General features: G+C 39.0%; 1 protein-coding gene across 4 annotated transcripts in view; it reads right to left on the reverse strand.

Annotated features, from left to right (window-relative positions):
• The window catches only part of LOC119653780 (reticulon-1-A), an 82,614-nt gene that overhangs the window by 41,435 nt on the left and 14,517 nt on the right, over positions 1-26,662 (reverse strand). The window contains exons 1-2 of one of the 4 annotated variants that reach the window (XM_038058802.1): positions 21,774-22,316; positions 21,471-21,506 (exon numbers count right to left, since the gene is read on the reverse strand). The exons of 2 other annotated variants lie outside the window; for them this stretch is intronic. In XM_038058802.1, the coding sequence (XP_037914730.1) occupies positions 21,471-21,506; positions 21,774-21,852 (115 nt within the window). In that variant the 5' untranslated portion in view covers positions 21,853-22,316. Of the gene's footprint in view, positions 1-21,470; positions 21,507-21,773; positions 22,317-26,662 lie in introns of those variants that run through there. One more of the 4 variants, XM_038058786.1, reaches the window with a different exon arrangement.

The following is a 26,662-nucleotide window of genomic DNA, read 5'->3' on the forward strand; positions in this document are numbered from 1 at the left end:
AACTTAAGATCTTTGGATTCGATCTGTAGTAGAATAAGTAACAACAAAGCTCTGGCATCCCAAATAATAGAATACAACAAGTCGGCAAACTGGAAGCTGGACACTTCCAGATGTGAAAGGTTTTGTGTATTTCTTTTATGAAAATATTTGAGTGGAGATTTGTCCCCCTGTAAGATATACATATACACTAGAATCCCTTTATTACTACTTCCCTTACAATGACCAATCGTTTTTAGCGACGTAAATGCAAACTCAAGTTAGGTTTAATATAAACCTACTACGAAAACGTATCCGCGTAGTACGAATCTGATTTGAGCGGCTAATTGCTTTTAGCGATCTAATTTTTTAAAAATGGAACGACGCGCACAATACCTCGTCGCCCGTGTTGCGGCTTGCGCCTTCTAACAGACGTAGATTGTTTGGCGCAGGTAAATCATAGCCAGTGTGTTTATCATTTATTGAGATTAAGGACCTGTCACGCGCTGAAATGAGTTCCGCGGAGTGAAAGAATTTCTCAATTGAAGAAAAAAGTGCAATATTACACCGTTAAATGAGTGAGGGCTACCACTCAAGAACAAGTAGATCAACCACTATTACAGTGGTTTAAACTTCAGCGTAAATGAACCCCTGCTTCAAGAAAAAGCTAACCTTTTTGTTCAGAAGCTGAATATCTGTTTTTTCCATTTTGAAATTAGATACAACATCGCCTTCGATAAGATGGTTGGAGCATTTTTAGCAGTCGAACAGAGTGATGTAAGCGATTAGTTAGAAAAAGTTTGGATCAATTTACGTGCGAAATTTAGTGATGAAATTTTTAATGCGGATGAGACTGGGTTGTTTTGTAAACTAACCCCAGACAAGACGTTCAAATTTAAAGGCGAAACATGCACGGGAGGAAAGTTATCAAAACAAAGAGTAACTGTGATGGTGGCAGCTAACGTGAGTGGTACAGTTAAAAAAAAGCTTCTACTAATCGAGAAATCTCAACATCCTAGATGTTTTAAAAATTAGAGTAATCGCAAGGCTTGGATGACGGCTGGTATTTTCACCAAATGGCTATGTGCTTCGGATTGCGAATAACTAAAAAGAAAGAAAATCCTGCTTTTGGTAGATTAACTGTCCTACACCCTCATATTGCTGACCTTAGAAGCGCAACTCTGGTGTTTCTGCCTCCAAGCACCACTACAGCATTACAACCCATGGATCAAGGGATTATTAAAGCTCTAAAATCAAACTTTTGTAAAAATCCTGTCCTTGAAATTATCGAGTGTTTTAACATCGGAGCCAGCGCTGAGTACCCAAAAATTACGGTTCTCGAAGCTATTTTGAAATTGCTGTAAAATTTCATGATTCGAGGATGGACTTAAGAGGGGTTTCCCAGTCAAATACTATAGATTATAGTAATATTCTCTTATTAACTTTATTTGAACAGATATCAGTATGGATGCCATTTCGGAGCCTAGGTACCATATAGTCTTGATTTTTTTTTCAGATTTTCCGGTTGGGTAGTTTCTGAGAAGAAAGAAAGGATCAATTACGACTCCCCGCGCTCCCCACCTTTCCAACAAACATTAAAAATAAGACCGATTTCGGAAAGACCTTTCATTTGATATCCCACACGACTATATTTGATGAAAAAAATTACTTCTCTCTCTTTCTCCCCCCCCCCCCCCCTTTAATTGAACGCCGAATGATGTAACCCACTGTATGTGTGACCGTTCTCAGTTCCCGATTTTCAACCAGTGTCAATTGCTATAATCGTTTCCGAGAAAAATGCGCGTGACAGACCGACAGTAAACCGATTTTAATAAGGTTTTGTTTCACCCAAAAAAAAATTGTCGCCAGTTATTGACAGCTAAGATGGTCATTCAGATTGGCAATTTTAGGTTCTTGGGTTTGGCCAAGAAAGCAATTTATGGTAAGGGGAGTACCATCAGAGACTGTACGTTCGTGCCTCAGGACGTAAGAAATGCATTCAATTCAGCTAATTGAAGGTACTTCCAGCTATGTTACTGTTGTTGCTGGCAGCAACTTAAAGGCAAGAAGACTCTGATATGATAGGAGTACGTTGTGTTCGTTGGTATTCCACAGGACTCTGTTCTGCGTCGACTGCTATGGAACATCATGTAAAATGTTGCAACCTATCTTTCGAATCCATATCATCACTTTCAACCGTCCCATCGATTACTTGCGAGTGATAGTAAAAAAACATCCATTGTTAGTATGGCTCTGGCAAGGATGAAGCCGAATGTAGGAATGCCTTGGTATACTTTTAGGCTCCTTATATCCAATATTTCAACATGAAGACCATCTTTATCGCATACAAAGAACACCGAAAGGAAGAGATCCGTAAATAGATGGTAACCGCGATGGAATCGTTTAGGAAAGGGTTAGTGGAGTGGTTGGAGAGAAACACGAGGAGATCAGTTATAACTTTTAATATAATTATAATTCACAGAGTATAGATAATATAACCAGTACATCTACAGGTTTAAATTTGATTAATTGGACCTAATTATCCAAACTTAAGTCGAGCCTCGAAGGACCCAAAAGTACATATTCTTCCATTGTGTGAGATTTGTAGACGAAAGGAGAAAGAGGAAAATCTAGCTGAAGTGCTGATAACGGAAAATCTGGAATGGAGAATGCTAGCAAGCTAGGAGAATCGGGATTCGATTAATTTGATTAGATCTATCAAATTGCGAAAACCGGAGAAGACCAGGAAAGAGCGTTTACGAGTTACATGTATAGAAGAAAGAAGACCAAGCTTACACCGCCTCCTGATTTAATACCTTACGATGATTCCACGGGGCAAAAGATTAGGGTTTGGTTTTAGTGGATAAAAATCCCACATAATGGTGGGTTCAGGCCAGCGTCTTTTGAAGATTTCAATTTCTAGACAAACAAGACAGAGAAATAGACAGTAAACTAATTTTAATAAGGTTCTATTTCAGAAAAAAATCTCATTAGGAAGGAAGAATTCTGAAGATCGATTGAGAATTTTGAACCGAGCATAATGGATGTCATAGCACCAGAATCACCGTGAATTTGGAGCAGCTAATTTTTTATCTCATTATTTTTTATATATCGATGGCGTTATTGAGCTTTTGCTGAGTGAAATTTCGAAGTCGAGGGTTGTTACGAAACTGCGTTGAATAAGTTGGAGCTCAGTACAGTAATTTTTAGCAGACAATTTGGGGATGGCAAGAGTGTCTGCCAAATTCTTGCCGACAAAACGAAGATCATCAAATATTCTGTGGTTCGAAAGGTGGTTCAAAAATCATAAATTTCAAAAATATGAGGAAATATGTATTATTAAATAAATTTAATTTTAGACCCCACTTCTAACGGTAGTAAAGTTTTCTTACTTCTAAATATTAAAATTTCGAAAACAACTTGTTCCCTTCCTCAGTATAAGGTGTAAGGCCGAAATAAAAAAAAAATACTTTAATAGCGACGGAAATGGTTTGAATTGAATTTTTTTACTTTCTACGTTAAATGCACCAGAGATATTCATCAGTGGTATTATTATTAACTTTCTTTGGGAAGATAATGGAATGGAATGAGCCCTAGGTTATTGTAATTTTTACAGATTTTTAGATTAAACAAATTCTTGGAACCAGACCTGTTTCATTATATGATGCATACATTTTAAGAGCTAAGTCCATGACGTTCCACCTGATATTGAAAGTTAGGTCAGTTCTGAAAATTACCAATTAAGCCATTTCGTTTGACGCCCCACACGAATATATACTCAGAAAAGTGTTGTACACCTCCCTTTCATTAAATTCCCTTGCATTAAAGTCAACACAAAATCGGACCCTATAAAGGGATTCAAAGCCCACATATTCTCACTAAATAGTTAATTCAAGTAAATTCGATGTAGTATACAGACAAATGAACTGACAGAAAGATTAAGCTTAATATTGAGAGGCAGAATAAATAACAGGCCTTTTACAAGAAATGGCGCTGGTTCATTTTTTTTGTAGAAATGTTAAAACACTTATCATATCATTTTACTGACAAGTCAAGCCGCAAAATTTTATATTTGACAGATAGTTGAAGTGTACAGAGTATTTTTTAATCATTTGGAAAATTTTGTCTCTTCGAAGTAGCATTTGCGTGACGTTTTGCTTTACTTTTGCAAATTGAAAGAAAGTACCGCTGAAAGTGATAGATTGCATATCGAAGCTTATAAAAACTACGCACTATCGGATAGCAGATGCAGGAAATGGTTTAACCGATTCAAAAGTGGTAATTTTCAAGTTTGACGGCCCAGTGTACCAAAAAGGTTTGAAGACGGAGATCTGGAAGAGTTATTCTAAGAAAATTCGTGTCAAATCTTGCAGGAATTATCAGAAGCCTTAAATGTTGATTCAATGACAGTTGAAAACGGGTACATAACCTTGGATTCATCGAAAAAGAAGGAAATTTGGCATCACACTAGTTGACCGAAAGACAGTCAGAAAGGGAAGTAGCCACTTGTGAACTCCTTGAAAGACGCAAAAAGAAGCCAACTTTGTATCGAATAATTTCCGGTGATGAAAAGAGGATTCACTATGACATCCGTAGCGAAAAAAAGCAAGAGTGAAGCCAGGTGAACCGGCAGCATTGACATCACGGCAAGAAGCTTATGTTGTGTATCTGGTGAGACCAGCAGGTGTGATGTATTACGAGTTGCTGCAACCGAATGAAAGTGTGACAACTGAACGATATCCAGAGCAAATGATCGCTTTAAGTCGAACTTTGCACGGTAAGTGCCCTGAATGGGTCGAAAGACACGCGAACGCTTCACGACAACGCTATACCTCATAATGCGAAAATCGTAAAAGAAACGTTGGAGTTCCTTGCCTGGGAAGTTTTGCCTGACCCGTCTTACTCTCCGGACATTGCAATTCCGCACCATCATTTGTTCCGATCGATGCAAAGTGGCTTACAAGACCAGCACTTCAAAAACTGCTCAGAAGCCAAAAATTAGGGCGACTCGTAGATCGCTTCACACACACACGCATCAGAAATTCTATCAAGGCGGGATCCCTCTTTTGCCCGAAAAATATTTTACTTAATTTCAGCGGCAAATGTTTTTTAAATAAAATTATATTCGAATACCTAAAAACGCCTCCCAATTATTACGTTGAGATCAGGTTAGGGGAAATACAGAAATAATATAATGCAAAATTAGGCAGCTTTAGAAAATGTCTATATTGAAACCCTGAGGAACCATACATGTTTTTCCAGGACGCAACGGTTTGTGGTAGGTGAAATAAAGGTGCTAAGTTGTCCATAGTTCAATTAAAAGAGCTGGATAAAATTCAGTCCGGTACCGTGCACTTTTGTAAAGATTTATTAGGTAGAGTTGAATGTATTTAAAGGAAAAATTGTACAACTAGGGTTTGGTAGGTAGTTTAAATACTCGGTAAACCATAGACTCCACTGAATAGCAAACTTCGGGGAATAATTTTTACGATAGTTTAGAAAGGTTTTTTTCGAATCATTTCGATTGAGGAAAGGAGAAAGAAAGAAAATTCAAGGCACTGAACGTGTCCGATCTCAAGGATTTAGGTAAACCAAAGAAATCAATGTATATATACCCAATAGGAAAATTGTGTTTGGCAACCTCTTTTCATCAGGCATTTAATATTACGATACCGTTAAAAAGGCTCCAAAAGTGATCTGTATCTTTCAAAAGACGTTAAAAAAGCAATAGTTAAGAGCTTACCATTGACGTATCTTTATTCGAACAAGATAAACTTCCTAAATATCCAAATAAAGTATCATCCAAACACTTGTATCTCTCACTATTTTATTGCATAGACAAACTAACAATTTCTATCCACTAATCTTCTTAGCGTGTAATGAACATATGACTCTGCCAATTGCTCCGAACAGATAAGGTCAATGATGGTACCCGCTGTTCTCGTTGTTGGCGTTTCACTTTGAGCAGCGAAAATATCAAAATGTTATCGTAATGTTATGTGTCATCATTTGGAAGTTTTGTGGTGATGATGATAAAGAGAAAGTCACTGATGTACTTGGCCTGACTGAATGAAGGCTGACTCACTCAGTAGCCCTTTAGACGAGTTGAGTCTACTGTTTAGTGCTCAGCTATGAAGAGTGATAATAAAGTCGTTTTAATCTACTTAGGCGTTGAACTTTTGTTTAATTATCGAATTGTAATTTAACAATAACACCAGGGATCAAACTTGATGTACATTTTTATGTACGACTGCGTCCCCAGAGGAGATTGGGGTTCAATTAAGTATCGAATGCGAGTCTGCTTCGATAGAACAAATTGAAAGCGTTTCCTTACTTTCACTCAGTGAGTACCTTCTTGGAATTCTAAGTTTCAGCAAAAAACATGGATTTAGATTATGACGGGACAAGGAGAACGTCCTTTCGAATACAAAGTACAAACAATCCGATTTCAAAACATCAAAGGAAGTCAAATTTATTTTGATTCCAATAGACTAATCAGGATTTCTACCTAGGATACTAGGCGAGAAATTCAACCTTCGGATCCTCCGAGAATCCATTACAGCTTGGCGTTCCAGAATGATTCAGAGTCATATTTATACCAGATATAATTGCACTGACCCTCCATTTCCCCTATATAATTGACCACAAACTAAGTTTCAGAATAGCGTTTAGCCAGAAAATCTGGGGGAGCCTCAGCATCACTTATGGCATCCGTGCATCAGCATCATTAGAAACTGTAGCAACAGATCCAATAGCAATAGTAAAAAGTATAAACCTACCTAGCTGTGAGCAGATCTAAATTTAGTACATGTAAATTACAGGTTGGTAATGTTTTCTAACATGACTGTGTGAGTTGGGATCATGCTTATATGCTTCAATGTAGCGTAAACTTTTGAAAAGTTCAAGCGGGATGTAAGGCAGAGTCAATCAACATATGTGTGTACAGACTCTTGTGAATATGTTCAACTATATTTTATCGTGTTCTGTAACTAATGAGTGCAGCAGGAAGGTTACAATAAACAAATGTGTGCACCTTATCATGATACGCTGTACCAACGAGAACGACTAATTAATAAATTAATTGGGGTAGAAGTGAAAAATGGTATTTTGATTGGAAGCAAATTTTTTTGTTTATTTCATTTGGCTGTTTTGGCTATTTTTTAATAAATATGCTACATATGGAACAGTTCTTTAATGCAGCGTTATAGAGGAAGGAGCTGTAAATATTTGAGAAATATACCCCAGAAATTTTCAATCACGCTGTAGCAATATTGGAAATGAGATCAAAGAGTTGAAATTAATTATTTCGCTTCCAAATATTTGAATGGATCAATTTTGGTGTTTATTTATTTCCCGAAGCTTATGAGAGGAAAAACAAGAAATTTAATTAATAAGTATTATTTCAGTTCAAACTTTTATTTATGAGCAGCAGTAAAGTGGAATGTTGTGTTTGTCAACACTTTATGCGAACTATATTTCACGAGGATTTCCAGATGAAGAAGGGAATTGAACAGACTTATTACATAACGCTCTCGTAAACTTCTCCATAGCGTACAATTTGACGAATTAAGGCAAATTAATGTTTGTGATAAAATATTATGTAACACCAATTTCATTGTTTTCTAACAAAACACTTTTTGATTGAGGATAATCCTTCCTGGAATTTTTGTAATTCCCTACTTTTAGTAAGAAAAACGACTCGAAAAGTAGGATTTCCACCAAACTATGGTGCTTCATATTATAGCCTACATTGCAGTGACGTTTAATAATTCTAGTATGAACTTAAGGGGGTTTACAGCAAGATTCCCAAGAAATAGTAAGATATTATCATTGCATTTATGTGAACATTATTGTGGAATTTTGAGGCTCAGACGTCGTTAGAGGCACCACCATGATTTTAAAAAAAAATTTTTTTCGGCTGTGTAGTTTCCAAGAGGCCCTTTAAAATAGGTGACAATTTTCCGACCCTCTGGCTAACTGGTCTCAAAACTAATGTTTTGAAAAGTGCTAATTGAGACCTTTCATTTGATATCCTAGATTTTCCTTTCATTTGATAGACTAGATTCGGCGAAAAAAAAGTACATCCCCTCCTGCATGTTTTGGGGCGCCCACTTAAGATCAACATACGAGTAATGTCATTCACTGCATGCGTGTGAGTTTCTAGTTCACACCCTTCCACCGGATTTCATGTCAGTAGATATAATCGGTTTCGTTTTCCACAAAATCTAAACTATCCCCTTAGTACTCTATAGTTTTTGGAAGGGATCTTCTTGCTTTCAAGTGTCGTGCATTTAAGCTAGGCAAACCTTATAGTTCATACGAGAAAACTATTAACTACTTCGTTTTTGGACAGTCGGATCTGTCAGCACTTCGTTCCAGACTTAAGTTCGCATGCATTTGTCTACATTTAAAATAATAACTGTACCCACGGCGCTCGCTTTATTCCTTAATGAAGCAAGCACATCTTATTATCGCATACTAAGTTTAATTTAGTGGAAAAAAACTTCCACAAATTCTTTTCATGCGTTTCCTAAGGGTTAAAAAAGAAACATATGTATCTTTTGAAATTAAGTTCGTTATGGCATAATTATGTCGCTCGTCTGTTCAACTACTAGGGGTATACTTTGTTCAAAAAGCCCTGTACGCGCCAAACCGTACTGTTAGCATGAGACGCAAGAGCCATTGTCACATTTACTTAAGTTATAATTGTGGGAAAAATCTCCTAGAATCCTTCCATGGAAGTGGAAGAAGGCGATGATTAGAGCCCCAATCGTTGTTAATTAGTACGTCACCAGTAGAAATGCTTTTAGGAATCTCAATTTTATGAATTCTACTTGAGCGAACAGGTTCAAAACGTTTTAACATACCATAGATAATAGGCGTACATATCTGTTTTATAACTGTCGATGATTTACTCATTTTGATCGTAGATATGAGCCAAAAACGATTTTTGGCTTAGATATGTTTAGGACACATGCAGATTTTCTATCTTTCTCAATTTGTCATTATTAATTTAGTAATTTCGGTCTGTAATAAGTTAACTAATAAGAAAAATGTATTGATAAATCTGTACGGAAGAAACTACTTCATAATCAGCTAAAAGGTGAATTTTGTTTGAGAATCGAGGGATTTCTAAGTCCACCATCCCTTGGGCAAGCACCCAAGCTGCAAAAAATATGACTTGCGGCTTCGTCCAGGGCAGAATCAATTCATCAGACGCTGTCTCACCTCTGCCCTGGGAGCAGTGCGCCCGAAGTGGTTACAAGTTGACATTTGCACCCTTATATTAATTCGGTCCGCCATTAAGTGGCTGGCGGGTTTAGGAATCCCTTGATTCTCAAACAAAATTCTCCTTCTAGTGTAGCCTCGGCCGGCTTAGGTCTGAATTTTACAAGGCGGTTTTGGTCTTCATTATAATGCATAGACATGTCGTGTTTTTTAATTAATATAAAGGATCAAATGCCAACTTGTAACCACTTTGGTCCCGCTGCTTCCAGGGCAGAGTTGAGGCAGCGTCTGATGAGTTGCTTCTGCCCTGGACGAAGTCGCAAGTCATAGCTAAAAGGAGCCCCTATGGGGCGTTCATCAGTGAAATATCCATGAACAACCTGGAAATAAAGTTAATTTCGGCCAAGATTTTGGAGGAGCTATGTCGACGATATCTGCGCTGTAATTAAGAACAAGTCGGGAAACGGGAAGCTGGACGCTTCAGGTATGAAAAGTTTTGTGTATTCAGCCAATTACTTATTTATTTGAAAAGATATCGGTATGGAGGGTATTTCGTAACCTAGGCACCGTATAGTGGCAGCTTCTTGATTTTTTTCAAATTTTTCGGTTGGTTAGTTCCTGAGGATGGGTCTGCTAAAGAAATGATCTGTTTCGACCCCCCGCACTCTCACTTTTCCAACAAATGTCAAAACTGGGACCGGCAAGACCTTTCATTTGATACCCCACATATTTGGTGAAAAAAAAATTTACACCCCCCTTAAATTCGACGTAAAAGAATGTAACTTACTGTATGCGTGAGCGTTCACAGTTTCCACCTTTCCGCCAAATTTGGTGTCAATCGTTATAACCACCTCCGAGAAAAAGGCATGTGCGGACAGACAGACAGTAAACCGATTATAATCAGGTGTTATTTTACGCAAAACCTTAAAAATGATGTGGTAGAAACGCTCAACTTCCTCAATAAACTGCATCCCAGTATCGAGTTCACCCTAGAGATGGAAAGGGAAGGTCAATTACCTTTCGTGGACTTGCTGTTAAAGAGGCAGCAAAAGGAAGTAGACCTGGAAATTCACACGAAACCGACGGACACTAAACGAGTTATTTCCAACACTTCGAACTACACTTATCAGCCTCTTTCAACCACATGATTCACCGGATGCTAACTCTTCCCATTTCTTTTCTTTATGAAATCTTATTGAGGTCGCTAGACTGAATGATTATTCCGACCACACCATCAGCAGCTTGATTAGCAAACGGAGGAGGAGCCTCTAATGGCAAGCGCTGACTCCGGATCAACAGTCCAGACGGAGAATAGCTTTTGAATTCAACGAAATTGAAACGAAAATCAGGGAGACACGGTTTGGACGTCGCCTTCAGCAACAGGAACAACCGACTCAAAACCCTTCTAGGATCGACCAAAGATCCAATTGATCAAATGGTCAAGTCTGGGATATACGAAATTCCCCCCCAAAAAACGTGGAAATATGTTCTAGGGAACACCTAAAGGAGTTAGAATGGGCGGACAAAATTATAATACCCGTCCCATCGGCGAGATGAGTAATCAGGAGGAAAGTGTAAATGAGGTTTTAATTACTCTCACGATACCAAGGAGAGTAAGTATGAATAGACAGTTTCGGATTTCTCTCCTCATTCAAACCCAAGCACTGAGGAAGGCGACATGTAGTCGCCGAAATATGCATATTTGCAAGTAAATTAAATTTAAATTATGTCATGTGATGCCCTTCGCACGGTACCTCGATAAAGCTTGCAGTTCGCAGAAAACTTGGTAAGCTTTAGAAGACTTTTTCTTATGGTGCTTTATAGTTTTATTTTTATATTGGTGCTTTCTGGGGTACCCCTAAGCGAAGGGAAGACAAGAAGAAGAATTTAACCACTATGTAACCTCCATCGAGAAAGGCTCCCCCTCTCTCACTGAAATTTCGAGGGATGTTTTAGCAGTGGATTTAATATTTCCTTTGCAGAATATCAGAAAGTAGTACAAGACGGGTTGAATCCATTTTTGAAGAAGTTGAGTCGTATGAGCATCACATATCAAAAGGAAATGCACCTGTTTACGGCAGCACGAACACCCGTACTTAGTTTGCAACGTGAAGGATTGAATTTTGCTATTGTCAGAATTTAGTGCCGACTTAATTCCGGCGAGAAACTTTTGGAAAATCATATACGATAGTCAATTCCACAATATCGTCAATAATTGGGATATCTTAAAATAATTTGTAATTAAAAGCTCAGCATTCAAGGTTGAAAGGTTTTGTGGATATTTTATGTTCAAATATTTAGGTTCACGATGGTTATATTTGTTCAAAACTGTTAAAGTACATGCGTTAAGTATGGCTGAATATTCACTTGAATGTGATGCTGATATTTTATTTTAGGGGACATGCCAAGGTATACTTTTGAGCTTTTATAACTACGTTAATAATAGTAGGATTTCCACCGAATTTTTTATTCCAGTGCTGCATATTGTGGCATATATTATTTTTTTTGTTCATTTTGATGAACTTAAGGGTGGAATTCGTATTAAACTTAATTTGCAGTAAACTCTATTTAAGCAGATATTGACGGAGAGTATTTTGACGTCCAGATAACGTATTCAGGCACTAACGATTTTTTTTCAGATTTTTCGGCTGAGTAATTTCTAGGAATGTATGTCACCTCTTTGTAACTCCTACACTCCCTCCTAATTTCCAAACTAAGAGAAGAACTAATAGAGACCGTACTCAAAATGGCTGTATTCGATGAGAAAAAAATGTGCACTTCCTTTACAAACTTCGGCATACCCTACAATTCGTATTGCCGTGGGGAGGGGCGACCCTCATGCGCTTTTTCTGCGATTGCCCAGCTCTAGCTAGAGTTAGGTTACGGACACTGGATAAACCATTCTTTGGGGACCTCAGAGAGATTTCCAGCTGCAGGGTGGGAGAGTTGCTTTCCTCCGTGAATGCTACGGGCTGGCTCTGAAGATCCGAGCGCGCTGGACTCTGCCTCCCTGCTCTCATAACAGCAGTCACGGTCTTAGAAGTTTGTGGTATTAAAACGGCGCACCACAGCGCTCCTCGGAGCGGCCACTGATACCTACCCCTTACAAACCTTCCTTTTGCAGGCATGAGGATCCTTAAATTCAACATATAATGACGCCACTCACTACATGTGTAAAGGTTTATAATTCCAGACTTTGTATCAAAAACTGCATGTGACAGGCAGATTCTAATTTGGTTTTAATAAGGTTTCATTTTCAGCAAAACTTTAAAAACGGCCTCACAAAGTGAACTTTGAACGTGTTTTGGGTTTTTTTCGTTGGTACAATGGAAAAGGTAGAAATTGAAAATTTTGAAGTATCTTCAGTAGCGAAATACACGGACTTTTCTAAAACGCTACTAACAAGCGATGACACTATGTTTTATATGATAGCATCAAACTGGAGGACATATTGACATATATGCATGTGATGTGAATTCTGACTAATGTGCAGAAAACGAAACTTGAGGTATGAATAACCTATTATACCTTGACAGTTCGGGACCTCTGCTGGTCCTTTTGCACTTCATTATCACTGAAACCTTTATAAACTTTTGTCTGACTTTCATAACTTATAAGTATGGAGGGTTTGTTTCTAATATTGGTCGCAAAACGTCCGGATTCTCTTTGCTTTTCGGCTTTCAAAAAGAATAAATTACTAAGTTGTATCAGATGAATTTTTCATTTCAAACGTGAGGGATCCAAAATAAAAAGCAGTAACACATTATCTTTTTGCAAGATTTGCAGTTGCACCATCTATTCATCGGCTTTAAAGCCGCCTATGATAGCACAGCCAGGATAGAATGAGAGAATTGGGTATTCCGACGAAATTGATAAGACTGACTAGGGTGACCCTGACCAATGTGCGAGACCAGATAAACGCGGATCACTCTCAAGACCAGTCGACATTAACAACGGTCTACGAGAAGGTGATGCCCCAGCATGCGTCCTCTTTAACCTGGCCCTTGAGAAAGTGATCCGTGATGCTGAGGTAAATGCAAGAGGTACGATCCCTTTCAAATCCACCCAACTACTGGCCTATGCTGACGATATCGACATCATGGGAAGAACCACCCGAGATGTACAAACTGCCTTCATCCAGATCGAGCAGGCGGCGCGAGATCTTGGGCTGCACATCAATGAAGGCAAGACAAAGTATATGGTGGCGATGTCAGCACCAAAAACCAACCAACAACATCAAACCGCACTGGTCAAACGGGAAGAATAAAGATAGGAGAATACAACTTTGAGACCATTGATAATTTCTCCTATCTGGGGTCGAAAATCACAACCGATAACAGCTACGACGACGAAATCCGCGCACGCTGTTAGCAGCCAACAGAGCATATTTCAGCTTACAAAAACTGTTCCGCTCGAAACGTCTCACCAAAGCTGTATAAGACAATGATCTTGCCAGTCCTCATGTATTCCTCGGAGACTTGGATTCTTAGCAAGAAGAATTGCGAACTCTTGGCCGTGTTCGAGAGAAGAATCCTCCGAAGAATTTTTCGCCCCCTACACGGGGATGGACGATTTTGTAACCTACATAACGAGGAAATCTATGAGCGATACCATGACCGTTAGGTTGTGGATAAAATCCGGCTCAATAGGTTACGGTGGGCGGGTCACTTGATCCGTATGGATGAGAATGATCCGGCCCAGAAAGTCTATAAGGGCAATATCTATGGTAGAAAAAGAAGACGAGGCAGACCCTGCCTGAGATAGAGCGATGGCGTAGGTCAGGACGCCAGACAACTTTTAGGGATATCGAATTGGTGGACCTCGGCGCAAAACCGGGATGTCTGGAGTTCCTTATTAAGGCAGGCCTAGACCGGATACCGGATGTTGCGCCGTTGATGATGATTAAGATTTATTAGCGACTTCAATATAGGATCAAGAAGCATTTGTAGGCAGTGATTTAGATGAGTCACTCAATAGCTATTACGAGAAAAAGTCCACACTGGAACCAATGAAGGCGACTTGGCGCCATATACGCTATACTATCATTATGAATAATCTATCATACATCTCATCATACATCTATTTTGCCAATTATTATTCTTCTTTAATATCTTTGCAATTGTTTCTAAATTGTGTGTCATACCGGAAAGAATTTACCGTCACATATTCCAAAGAATAATTTTTGATGTTTAACAGACAACATCAAGCACTACCAAATCAACTAAATGGCAACGAAACGTGGAAATTAATTCCAAGTCATGTGTTCTGTCTGTGAAAAGATAATCAAGAAGCTAGACAGACTTTTCAGTTGCAAATATGAGTATTTCGATAAAGATATGAAAAATACGATTGCGTAAAAGATTTCTTTTGATAAGTGAATCGAGCTTGTTTTTGAGTCGGAAATACTGTGAATGGCATTCGATAACGTATAGAAGTTAAATTAAGAACATGCCTTCCAGACACAGTTCAATTTAAGAAGGCTTCACAGATGATGTTTTCCTTATATGATCACTGCTGAGTTATTAGCCATTTTAAGACGACAATGAAAATGAAGCCATGTGGGAGTTAATTCGATGAATAAAGGTCAATAGTTTTTGGAATCCAAGAAATCGAGGTTAATTACCCTTGCTTGGGTAGATTTTACCTTTGTCGTTAAAGATTTGTTTCTAGATTCGTTTTTTCCGACACCCTAACTACAAATTAATGTAAAGTGTATTTGAGGGTGGGGTAGAACCGATACATACATTTCTGCTATCACTTTCTTGCTGAACGTCCTTTTCCGCAACACACGAAAACCTCATACCTGGCAAGCAAAAAGATCGATGCAGAAGATAATAAAATTTCGCCGGCACCGGTAATAAAAGTGAGTCATTTCAGTCAATTTTGCCAGCACTGTCTACTGTCTTAGTCTTCCTCTGGTAAATAAGCTAGCGGGGTGCAAAACATATGCCATGACTGAAAAACTCGACCCCAAAAACTAAGCGAGCAGATGCATGAACTCAGGAAAAATCAATAGAATAGTTAGGGGGAATGATAGAGTGCTATATGCAAATAATTAGCATTCGTCAGTGAATTGATTCCACACATCAACAACAAGACTCCTGTCATTTAAATATTTTAGTGGCACACGGGGAAGAATATCGCAACAATTAGTATGCAAAACTGATGTTAGATACGCATAGTGGTAATTGCATATTTTCGTTTGAAGCAATCGATTTTGCATGCCCCTCGGTCTACGTACATCTATCGAGTTCTGCTTGGAAACGAAAACATTTTGCGAAAGCAAATTGATAGCAGAAAGACAATTGATAATGGTATGCAGCAGACATTCTTATTTTCGCCTTTCATTTCTAACGAATGCTTGCGAATATATAATTTAGAAATTCGTCCATGTTTTAGATTGGATTACATCATTGCTATTCTGATTGATGGCTTGATGTAACTGAGTTACGTGAATGATAACAGAAATTACTGGATTAGATATCGATTTTCTAGGATTCCTAGGATATTGACAGTTGGAGTCGAATTGTCAATCAGATTAAGGAAAAAAATTTCATTTCATTTGAGAAGCTTTTAAGTTAAATTAAGTAGGAAACATAAACCGCCTAAGTAAATAAGTAAGAATATGAGCGATCAATAATCAACTGAGGCAAAGTTAAATACTTTCTTAGCAGATATAAGCTCTGTCTTCTTCCACATCTGTTTTAAGAATACGTATGAGTATCATGGACATGTTCAAACAAGCCAAGAAATCGAAAGCTGGACGCTTCAGATATGAAAGGTTTTGCATTTTCTCGTGTGAGCAACTTTCGGCTTACAATAGTTTCATTTGTATGCAATTGAAAAACTAATTCTGGACCATTCTTTAAGACCATTCCTGGAAAATACTATACCGATACTAGTATGCTTGTAATAGAATCTGGCTTCATAGTAGGAGCTGAGGATTATTTAGCAAGTATTCACAAATACACTTAAAACAGATATAAAAACAGAATGGGGAAAGTAGCTGCTTCATAAATTGGCCTTTAGTACTAGATGCCATCTATTTTTGTTCATTATGACGTTGATATCACATTATATGTGATAGCTTAAATTGTAATGAATTCACACAAACATACTTTGCTTGTAAGAGCACGATTTTCACGAAACTTTCCAGTATTGTGCCGCTTCAATACTTCATACTCTATTGGAATGGCTAAAAATTGGCCTGGACAGGTTACTTTATGAGATTGAATTTTATGAAATACAAAAATGCTGTCTGAAGTACACCGACTCTGCATCCAGTTCAACCAAATAAGATTTTCATCATATGAAACTTTCTGCACTCTGTAGCTGGGTGTATAAAAAATATATTCGAGCCTAAGCTTAAATATTCGCCTAGTGGTTTGGTTTTTTTTGTCAAAGGCAGAGGGAAGCACAGTAGTCTCGCTAAATGACGAACAACAGTTTCTCTACATTAGGTACTGTAAATGGCGAACAATAAATCGCTCTAAATAGGGAGCATAATTTTCAGAACTTGCAAAATATTTTAAATTATTTCGAAACTATGGCATTGTGTCCTTTTCTATATACCTATGTCTCACCTCGTCCTAAGTGTTTCGAAGCGTATTTTTTTAAATAGGAAGACAATTTTTAACCCCTGAAGTAAGTAGACAAAGGATTTACCATGTCTTCAGTCTCATGAAGCTACCATTCGTCGAAATTTGTCAACTAGAAATCGAAGGAAGAAAATTTTAGATGCTGCTAGTTACGCCACAACACCTTCCAAGAAAACAAGTCGGAATACCGGAAGCTGGACGCCTTCATCTTGTGTGTGAATTTTCCTATTTACGTTTTCCCATTCGCATATACCTCCAATTTAAAATATTCCTTGGTATACATATGTGTTTCCAAACTCTAACTTCGCAAGTCCCACCTTCCTACCAAATTCCTTATCAATAGGAGTAACCGTTTCTGAGATAAAAGGTCTGACAGACAGATGAACAGAACTACCCCCGCAGTGATCAGGCAATATTCTTTCACCTGAAGAGCAAGTCTAGCGGTTGAAAATATGTTCGTCCAGGAATGAGGGGAACGCCAGGTTGCTCTGCGAAATTGACCAGCAAACATTTATAGATGTGTGGTTGGACCAGGTACACTCTTAGAAAGAGCCCTCCATATCACGGAGTGTATCGCGACGGCAAGCGACTCATCGATGCCGAGACGTTATACTTTCCCCAGTAGAAAATCCAACTGCTGGTTGAATGAATAGGGAATTGCCTGATCTTCGGTTAGCGTACCACCGGGCCAGACGAGCGGCCCAGAAAGCAATGGATAGGACTGACCAGGAGGTGACGCAGCGAGTTTGCAAGGAAGCTCAAAGAAAGCTTAGGCCGACTATAGAGCGAAGCAAAAGGGGCTGCTTCAAGCCACTCTGCGCACAGGCGGGTATATACTCATGGGGGAGCGGCTACACGGTTATGAAGGGGAGATTTAGAGGTCAGGTAGCTCCGCAAGTCATATGTCCCAATCTTTTACTGAAAATGGTTCCGAGTTTGTCCTCTCGGGAGAGCACAGGCGGTTACAGAATATAGACATCATTCGATCTGGCTGTAATACTCCCAGTAACGATAAAAGAAGTACTGGAGATTTGCAGTAGGCTGGGAGACAACAAAGCGCCGGGCCTAGACGGCATACCAAACAAAGCCCTTAAGCTGGGCGCTAAGTCGAGGCCAGACATATTTGTAGAGTTGTTTGAAGCATGCTTGGCGGATGGGATCTTTCCGGAGATATGGAAAAGACAAAGGCTAGTGTTGTTGCCTAAACCTATAGCTCTATACTGCTCTACGGAAGGTCAATTTGGTCAAATGCATTGCATACTGCATGCAATGCTTAAAAGATAGGCGTGATTTATAGAAAGACCGTGTGCTGTGCTTAAACAAAGCAGCCTACGCGGCAGCCGCAATAATGCCCATCGACATTTTGGCCCATGAGGCGACGCACATCTATGATGGCGGGAACGAGCAAAAAGGGGTGTCTTTGGAAGATTTCCACCTCCGGAAAAAAAAAGGTAGACAAACAGACAGGCAAGACAGTAAGCCGATTTTATAATAATTAGGTTAGGAATATTTTGATACACTTATTCCCACATTCTAAAAATGTTTCTCTAAATCTGGGGCCGAGCGTAAAAGAAATCATCTTTAGAATGACTGAGAACACCCCAAATGCGTACCTCAAACAAAGAAAAAGAAACTACGAAGGCATAGTTATATTCATCTACCCTGAGGTGCACTTTTACAGTATAGAAATGCAGCAGACAAATTCAATGTAGCGAATTAAGTAGGGTCTAGGTGGTCCTAACTCTAAAATCCAACAAGGGGTGCAAGAATAAGAACTTCCTATATATGAAACCACTCCACCTGTGCTTTTGATATGGATCTGACATCTGTTTGCGTGGCGAATCAACATGCCTTAGTAAGGAACTCTCAGACAGTGCGATTTTACGCCGAGGTACACCAATTCGATACCCCTAAAAGGTGTCTGGTGTTTTGTTCAGCGACACCGCTCCATAGATATTGTCCTTATAGACTTTCCAGGCTGGTTCATCCGGATCCATACAATTTAAGCGATCCGTCCAACAAATCCATTGCCTCGGATTTTATCTAAAATTAGACGGTCGTGATATCCTTTATAAATTTCGTCATTATATAGGCTACGGAATCTGTCCGTCCTCATGTAGGAGGCCAAAAATCCTTCGTAGAATTATTCTCTCGAACATGGCTATGGGTTCGCCATTTTTCTCGCTAAGAACCCAAGTCTCCGAGGAATACAAAATTATTGTCTTATACAGTAAGAGCTTTGGCTCTATGAAGAGACGTTTTGAGCGAAACAGTTTTTGTAAGCTGAAATAGGCTCGGATAGGTGTCAACAACCGTGCGCGGTTTCCGCCGTTGTACTTGTTATCGGTTGTGATTTTCAAAAGTTTTGAAGCTGTATTTTCCTGACTTTATTGTTCTTAGTTGACCAGTGATTGAGGTGTTCTTTTTTTCGATTGTGGTGCTGACGTTACCAAAATGTATTTCGTCTTGCCTTCATTAGTATGTAGCCCAAGATCTCGTAGTACCAACCGCTGTTTGCTGGATCTGGATGAAGGTAAAAGTTTGTACATCTCGGGTTGTTCTTCCATAAACTCCATATCGTGAGGATAGCCCAGTAATTGTACGGACTTGCAGAGGGTGGTGGTTGGCATTTACATCAGTGCCAGGTTAAAAGGGATGTATAATAGAGCAATCGCCTTGTCCTTATTCATTTTTACCGTTATTGACGGTAAAATTTCTCGAGAGTGATCTTAACAAGTCCTGTATAGTTTTACCCGGGCTATGCTATCATAGGCGGCTTTGAAATCGACGGCAGGCGGGCAAGATGAAGACGTGGATTGGTATCCACTACTATCTGACTATCTAAACGGATAACTTCGATCGTTGTCACCATGCACTTCGTCGAGTTGTATAAGCTACAGAGTGCGTCAACTAAATCCAATCAGGGCACAACTTCAATTTCCATCCGAAATGTGTCTCACCATAGATCACTACAGGCGTTAAAAATCTCAAAATGTTCATGCGGCTAAGATCTGATGCCGAGCATAATCATATAGAAACGACTATTGGGGCATCCGGCAATAGAAATAGTTTGTTTCTTCGATCACCAAAGATCAGAATTTTAAAATAGTTTGACGAAAAATTCCACCTCCGGAAATCCACAAAAGGTTCAGGTACGAAATATGCACTCAAAAAATCATTGAAAAGTGTCAAGTGCTGATTTCTGAAGAATCAAGGACATCTTTCCAACAACTGGTAACCACTTTAGATATCAGGGAGCCAACAATGTGTGAGATTGCCGAATCATATGCAGTGGAAGAGAAATGCTTCGTAACGATGCCAGGACAAAGCACATTAAAAGATGCCATTTGGTTTTGTCGTCCTTGAAAAGTGAATCAAGTACGATAAATTTGGTCTAAAAGTATTTGAAGAAGTCGATATGGTTAAATCCAAAGAATTGTGATGTTCTAACAACGCAGATTTGAAGCCACCGGAGCACTACGTTTGGAGCATAGTCAAAGGCAGACAAGTACATTTCAATGTGATGTCATGAAGGGTCACTGTTGAGTCAGCATTGACAAAGACGAAGTGGTCTGCGGTACAGCCTGCGTGCGCACGTTTCAAGCGAAATATTAAAGAAAAATAATGGTTAGAAACAAATGTATGAACATTTTATGTAACACGCATATCACTCTTTATTACTAAAATTGCCATGGCAACCAAGCTGCTTAAATCCTGATAAAATTATACCACCTATAAAGGGGTGCAAACATACAACGGATGAAGGATAAAAGACTTCCCAAACGAGCATTGAAAGGACGTACAATTTCAGACAGTAGACTAGCAAGGAAGACATGCAAACGAAAGGAAATTCTTACTCGGATTAATGCTGATATTGTTTATCAGGTACTTTCCTATGTACCAGGTTTCAGAAAAAATGTTGGGTGTCAAATTTTGGTCCATATACTGGACTGGAATGGAGACTCCAAGGTTGGCGAATGTAAGAAGTTGCGAAGTTGTGAGCGTGTTATGCAATAGTAAATTTGTCAAACATTTCAATAAAGGAGAGTTAAACGAAATTAACCCCACCGGTAAATTTACTAAAATGAATCATGAAATCCTGATTGGGCATGACAAATCAAAATAAATTTATTTGATCACGTGACATTTCCGCATCATCTCTCTGGTGACTGCTAGCCGGTAAAATTAAACGCGATCACAATGAAAGAAGTATTCAATTTTTCCTGTTTTTCCAGCCTCATGTCCTCATCTCTGAAAATGTGCTCTCATTAAATTTGCCTGCAGTATTGTATGAGTCATTCTCTCGAGACATGAAAATGTGACTTGAGCACGTGAAGACTGTTCACTGATTCCTCAAATAAATCATGAAATTTTCCCGAAATAAATTGATGTTTTGTGGAATCCAGGTAAAAGGTACCTGCTTCTAAGTAAGGAGGTACCTGCTTCTATGAGGAAAAATAAGGAATTTGCTATGATGATGGAAATATTCATTTGTTTCACTGCCATTGGGAGTGACATTTTATAGAAAACTCAAACTCCCACCGGCACCAAGCGATGAATAGAGAAATGAAAGTACTCAACCCACTTTCAAAATTGCTTCACAAAATGAATTATTAACATTAAACTTCTATTATATTTACAGTTCTACGAAAAAAATCAAATACTTACCGACTGGGTGTAAGCGATCCGGTTTAAACCAGGCATCTAAAAAGCATGCGATAGAACAAGCAAAGAAATTTAGTTAGTTAAGCGGTTAGTTGATTACAGCGTGATAAAGAATGTATGAATGTCTTAGAAATTGACAATTGAGATGCATTATGGAGATGATGATGGATAAATGTAGGTGATTTTGCAATCATAATAAAGATAATTTTTGCTTAGAGAATAGAACCAATAGATAACCAACACCAGTTTTTATAAAACATGTATAATATGCACTTTATAAAAATATAGAATATCGTTAAGGCTTACAAGGATTCAGCAAGCAACAAAGCAACGGGCGATTCTTTGTACAACCACCGTTTTGAATTAATCCAGTGTCAGCCACCATCTTGACCTATCGAATACGCAAAGCAGTTTTTTATTTCTCGCCCCTTTTTTCGTCCTAGTTCGTTTTCTCTGCAGCAATACAGATCCTCGCCGGGGAGGTTTCTATCCAACTTCAACACGTAACCAAGAATTTAGCACAGACGGGATAACAGGGTAATGCAAAAATATTTCGCGATTCCGAACACAAGTTAAAAGCAGAAAGAGGATATTAGATATCCTTCGAGAAATCTTCGATTTGATTGAGCACTCACTACTCGCAAAACACTAGCACTATATTTTGGGACTTGTAGCCAATTGAGCTTTCCTTTTCCCCCCAATTATCTAACGACGTAATATAGTTTTCCGTAGCCTTGTTGGTCCGTCTTTACTGGCTAGGGATAGGCTTTATGTCTCGGATAAAAATTTTCCTCTTGCAAAAAATGTAGACAAGGCAGGCACAAGTAATTTTCTTGCTTTCACAACACGGACTCGAAATGTATTTTCTCCGCACGAAGGAGCTAATGAGGAGAGAGGTATACAACTATTGATTCGGCTTTTGGTGTGCGTTTCGTAGGAGACTTAAAAGTTGGAACGTAAAATGAAATGTAGGAAGTAGTCCTTCTCACTAATACGATGTGTGTATGTATCCTTCCCTCAGAGTTTTTGGAAAGGAGCAACCGATGGATTTGCCAAGGACATGCGCACTTGTAGTCTGCCAATAATGCAATGCTGCTTTCAGGCAATAACACATGTTCGCATGGAGGTATATACTGTCGTTCAAAATTATTTTCCCAGACATACAATTATGGTTGAATCATTTTCTATTAGACAGGCAACAATGCATCAGATATTTTATGATTGTCGTTTCGCTGTCCTTTCGCTCTTAATTAAATGAAGAACAGAAAGGCAATGGCAGTCCTGTTGATTAGTTAAATATTAGCGCGATCCCGGACTACCGTTGAGATAGAGAATGGTTGAAAATTATTTCAAATAGACTTTTCCACCTGGTCATCGTTTTTGAGCTTTCATGTGTGTTAAAATAATGAAATTAAAGAACGAACATACACTAAATATTATGTATAAAATAGATAAAAATTCAAAACCCTTTTTTAACAAGGAATTTTTCCAAGATTCCATAAATATCATCCCCATTTAAACTCATCCTGGCAAGCAAAAATCTTTGTCAAAGAACAGGAGGTCACAAGAAAGGCCTTATTGTTTCTTAAGAGGGGGGACGTAAAAACCACGAAGCTTTTAACGGATACTGAAATAATACCTGGGAAAGGTGGCATGAGTACGTTCTTCTGGCAAAAGATAGAAGCTACCTGAGAGATAGTGAGAAGTGACTACCACCTCAACTACACGCTTCAGGTATTAAATCGGCAAATGACAATGTGGATGCATATTTTAAAGAGTAGTAAATTCCCATTAAACTTAACCACTTCCCAACTTTGTAAATAATAGAAGTAACTGCACCAAATTTTCCAGTTTTGCCATCTGCTTTTGTTTTGTACCGGGTTTTTGAGAACGAGATCTTTTATAATATGTATTTCGAGTAATGATGCTAGACCCCGGCAAAAGGCGACATTGTTAATATTTTTTTTTATGTATTGTAAAATTTTGTCTACTACATGCTATATATGAAATTAAACGTAACGATCTGTGGTCTTCCATTTAATTCCCGTTGCTTATATGAAAAAACTTAGCAAGCTTATGTACGATACTGTCCTCTATGCCGGTGCATATTTTAGTACTCTTAGAATGAACATAAGGGGGTTTTTTCAGTCAATCTCTATAAGTTGGTAATATACTATTAAAAAGTTTATTTGAGCAGGTATCGGAGTGGAACATCTTTCGAGGCTTAGATTTCACATGAGTGTTTTACACAAAACTTTCAAAAGGGCTGGGGAGAAATAGATTCTTCGTAAATACGATTTTAATTTTGCACGCGAATGTCAATTATTCTCGCAAATTATGACGTCAGCATCTTATTTGCATGGCTTTAGAAGTAGTAAATTCGCGCAAAATTCGTAAGTTTGAACTGCTATAACTTCGGCGTTGATGACCAGATTTCCATGAAATATTCTCCTCTATGCTGTATGCGTAGGATTTCGTAGTTCCCATATGTCTACCAAATTTCGTTCGGATCGGTTTAGCCGTTTGGGAGAAAAGTGCGTGTGACAGGCAGACAGTGAATCGATTTTAATGAGATTTTGTTTTACACAAAACCTTAAAAATGGACAAATGTGCGAATTAGAAGTTCAATAATTTGTTGCATACCATTTTGCAGTAAAAACTGAACGACAGCGCTGATGCATGGAGTCAGCAAGCCAAAAGATCAGATCCATTGAAAGTTTCAAGCACTCTTACTCATTGGCCGTGTATAGGTCGTTTTTTTTATGAAACGACATTCCCTGACGTTCTTGACAATGATTTTCCACAAATGTTCGATCGGATTCAAGTGAGGCGTTTGTGCAGGCCATAGAAGGGCGTTTATATGATTGTTGTCCAGGCAAATCTTCGGCAATCGAGTTGAAAGTTTCGGATTATTGACTTGTATAAAAATCGAACGGTTGCCCAATTTGTCGCGAGAATAAGGTAGCATAGATTCCGATAATAAATTACAGTATTAGGCTGCAGCCATTAAAACCACAATCGTAGACGTTGGGTCAACTATATCACGGGAAAAACAAGAAAGTACCATCATAGATCCGCCTCCATGTTTGACCGCGGGCACTTGGTGTTTGACGTCTTAAATTTTTCCAAAAGGTAGTCGAATATGACGAATCCTTTATTTTGAAAAGAGGATACGGCGGTTCAGCCTTTGAGACTCCATTCAACGTGCTCTTTTGCAAATCATTATCTTACGTAACAGTTTTTCCAATGTTCAAAGGCTTTCGAGTTGTTCGAATAGCAATCGGTTTTGCATGCCTAGACATATAACAACATAATGTAACATAAATAAAACATAAAAAACCGAATTTCATTGTCCACCGCAAAATATTTCTAGCCACATCTGTCGTGACTCCCAGATTCCACGCCATTTTAAACGGATCTTTTCACACAATATGAACAAGCAGGCGGTCCTCCATCTCAGTTGATTTCCGCGGATGTCCGCTATCCTTCTTTCTTGCAACAGGGATCGTGTTACGGAATCGGAGTGTGAAATGCTGAATTAATGAGCAACTACTCTCTGACTTCACCTTCTCGGACAAGTGTTTTCTAACAACAGAATAAATCAATAATAAACTAAAAAAATCTAGGTTGCGCTACCGATAAATACCCACATTCCCAAACGTCAATCCCTTCAGAACAGTTGGCCTCCATTACACCCAAATATCCTCAAACTTTGTCGAACGCATCGATATACGGCTTCCGAACAGACACCATGTCAACTAATTCTTCCATTCCGTCAAATATTCAAATTCCTGTTATCATCACCTCAAATGAAGTAGGAAAGGTGCTAATGAGCCTTATTTACCGAAGAAAACTGAGCCAGCGAAAATATTTGTGAAACTGGTTAATTCGATGGCACCTCAGTACGGGTAATAGTGGAAGAAACCAGGACTCAGCAGCTGAATAAAGGTTAGCAGCTGAGAGGAAAACGAGTAGAGGAGAATCCGCCCGGAAATACGGAGATATATCCTGCGCAATGGCCTCAATGCAGCCTGGCTATCACCGCAGATTGCGATGCGCCTGCCCTTCAATCGCTCGTCAATCACTCCGTTTGCCCCCCTTAGAATCGCATATACTTCGGCTTGAAAAACCTATCGACAGTTACCTCTCGGAAAGACTTTTCCTGCACTAGACGGAGGACGGATCGAAAAACTACATGTGAACGCAGGTATTTCTCAAGGTTCGGTATTGGAAGAATTCTTGTTGTAGAACGTTATGTAGGATGAAGTGCTAGCGTGTCAGGGAAAGCAAAGTTGATTCGTTTCTAGCCAACTGAGAGGTTATAGTTGCAAAACACCTCCTGCGAAAGGTCAGAGGGTGTCCTCATTACCAATCGTAGAGAAAACAATGCTGATAGGATCCAAATTGATGAGGTCGTCTTAAAATCGATTATTACATACCTTAAAGCGGTGATCGATGAGATTGAAGAGACACTTGGACTATGCACGAAAAAAGGCAGCAAAGGCAATTTCATCGCTGCCTGGTCGGGAGCATTGGACAATGGTGTGAACTAAAGGAGGGAAAGTTCAGCGCACCGGGCAATGAAGCCTATGTTGAGCAGTGCATATAGGACAGCATCATGTGAGGTAGTGTGCCCTTGTCGCGAAAATTATTCCCTGAGATCTTCTATAATAGCTTCAGGTGCACTATCTGTACCAGAGAAGAAGGGCGTAACTGCCGAGTTTCGAAAAGCCACTAGGAAGGAATTGTAAACAAGATGACAGCAACGGTGGGATGATTCCGAAAAAAGTGACTTGATGTATACACTGTTCCCCGGGTCCAGCGAATGCACGCAGAATTTAATTACAACCTGAGATTGGGCCAGTTTCCTGACTATTCCACATGCGTTGCGCTGGACCTGCAGTACATTACTCCACTGTGCAAGGTTTGTAGAGAAGAGAAGAAAATTGAACGACGCTGTTGGCGCAGACCCAACAGCCACAATCTAAAAGGAACTCCAAGAGTGATAATGAGCCCGAAAAAGGCGACGCGTGGCCTAATCGTGCTAGTATAGATCAGAACCTTCCTCGCAAAGTAATATTTCCCGGTGGTGCTGTTGCAAAAAGGAAGAGTGGGGTAATTTTAGGTACAACCTAGCGTAGCAGTATTGAGATATCCACTTCAATTCATTTTTTATCCATGCAATCTTTCTTTTA

The sequence above is a fragment of the Hermetia illucens genome, chromosome 1 (genome assembly GCF_905115235.1).
Source record: "Hermetia illucens chromosome 1, iHerIll2.2.curated.20191125, whole genome shotgun sequence".
Classification (NCBI taxonomy): Eukaryota; Metazoa; Arthropoda; class Insecta; order Diptera; family Stratiomyidae; genus Hermetia; species Hermetia illucens.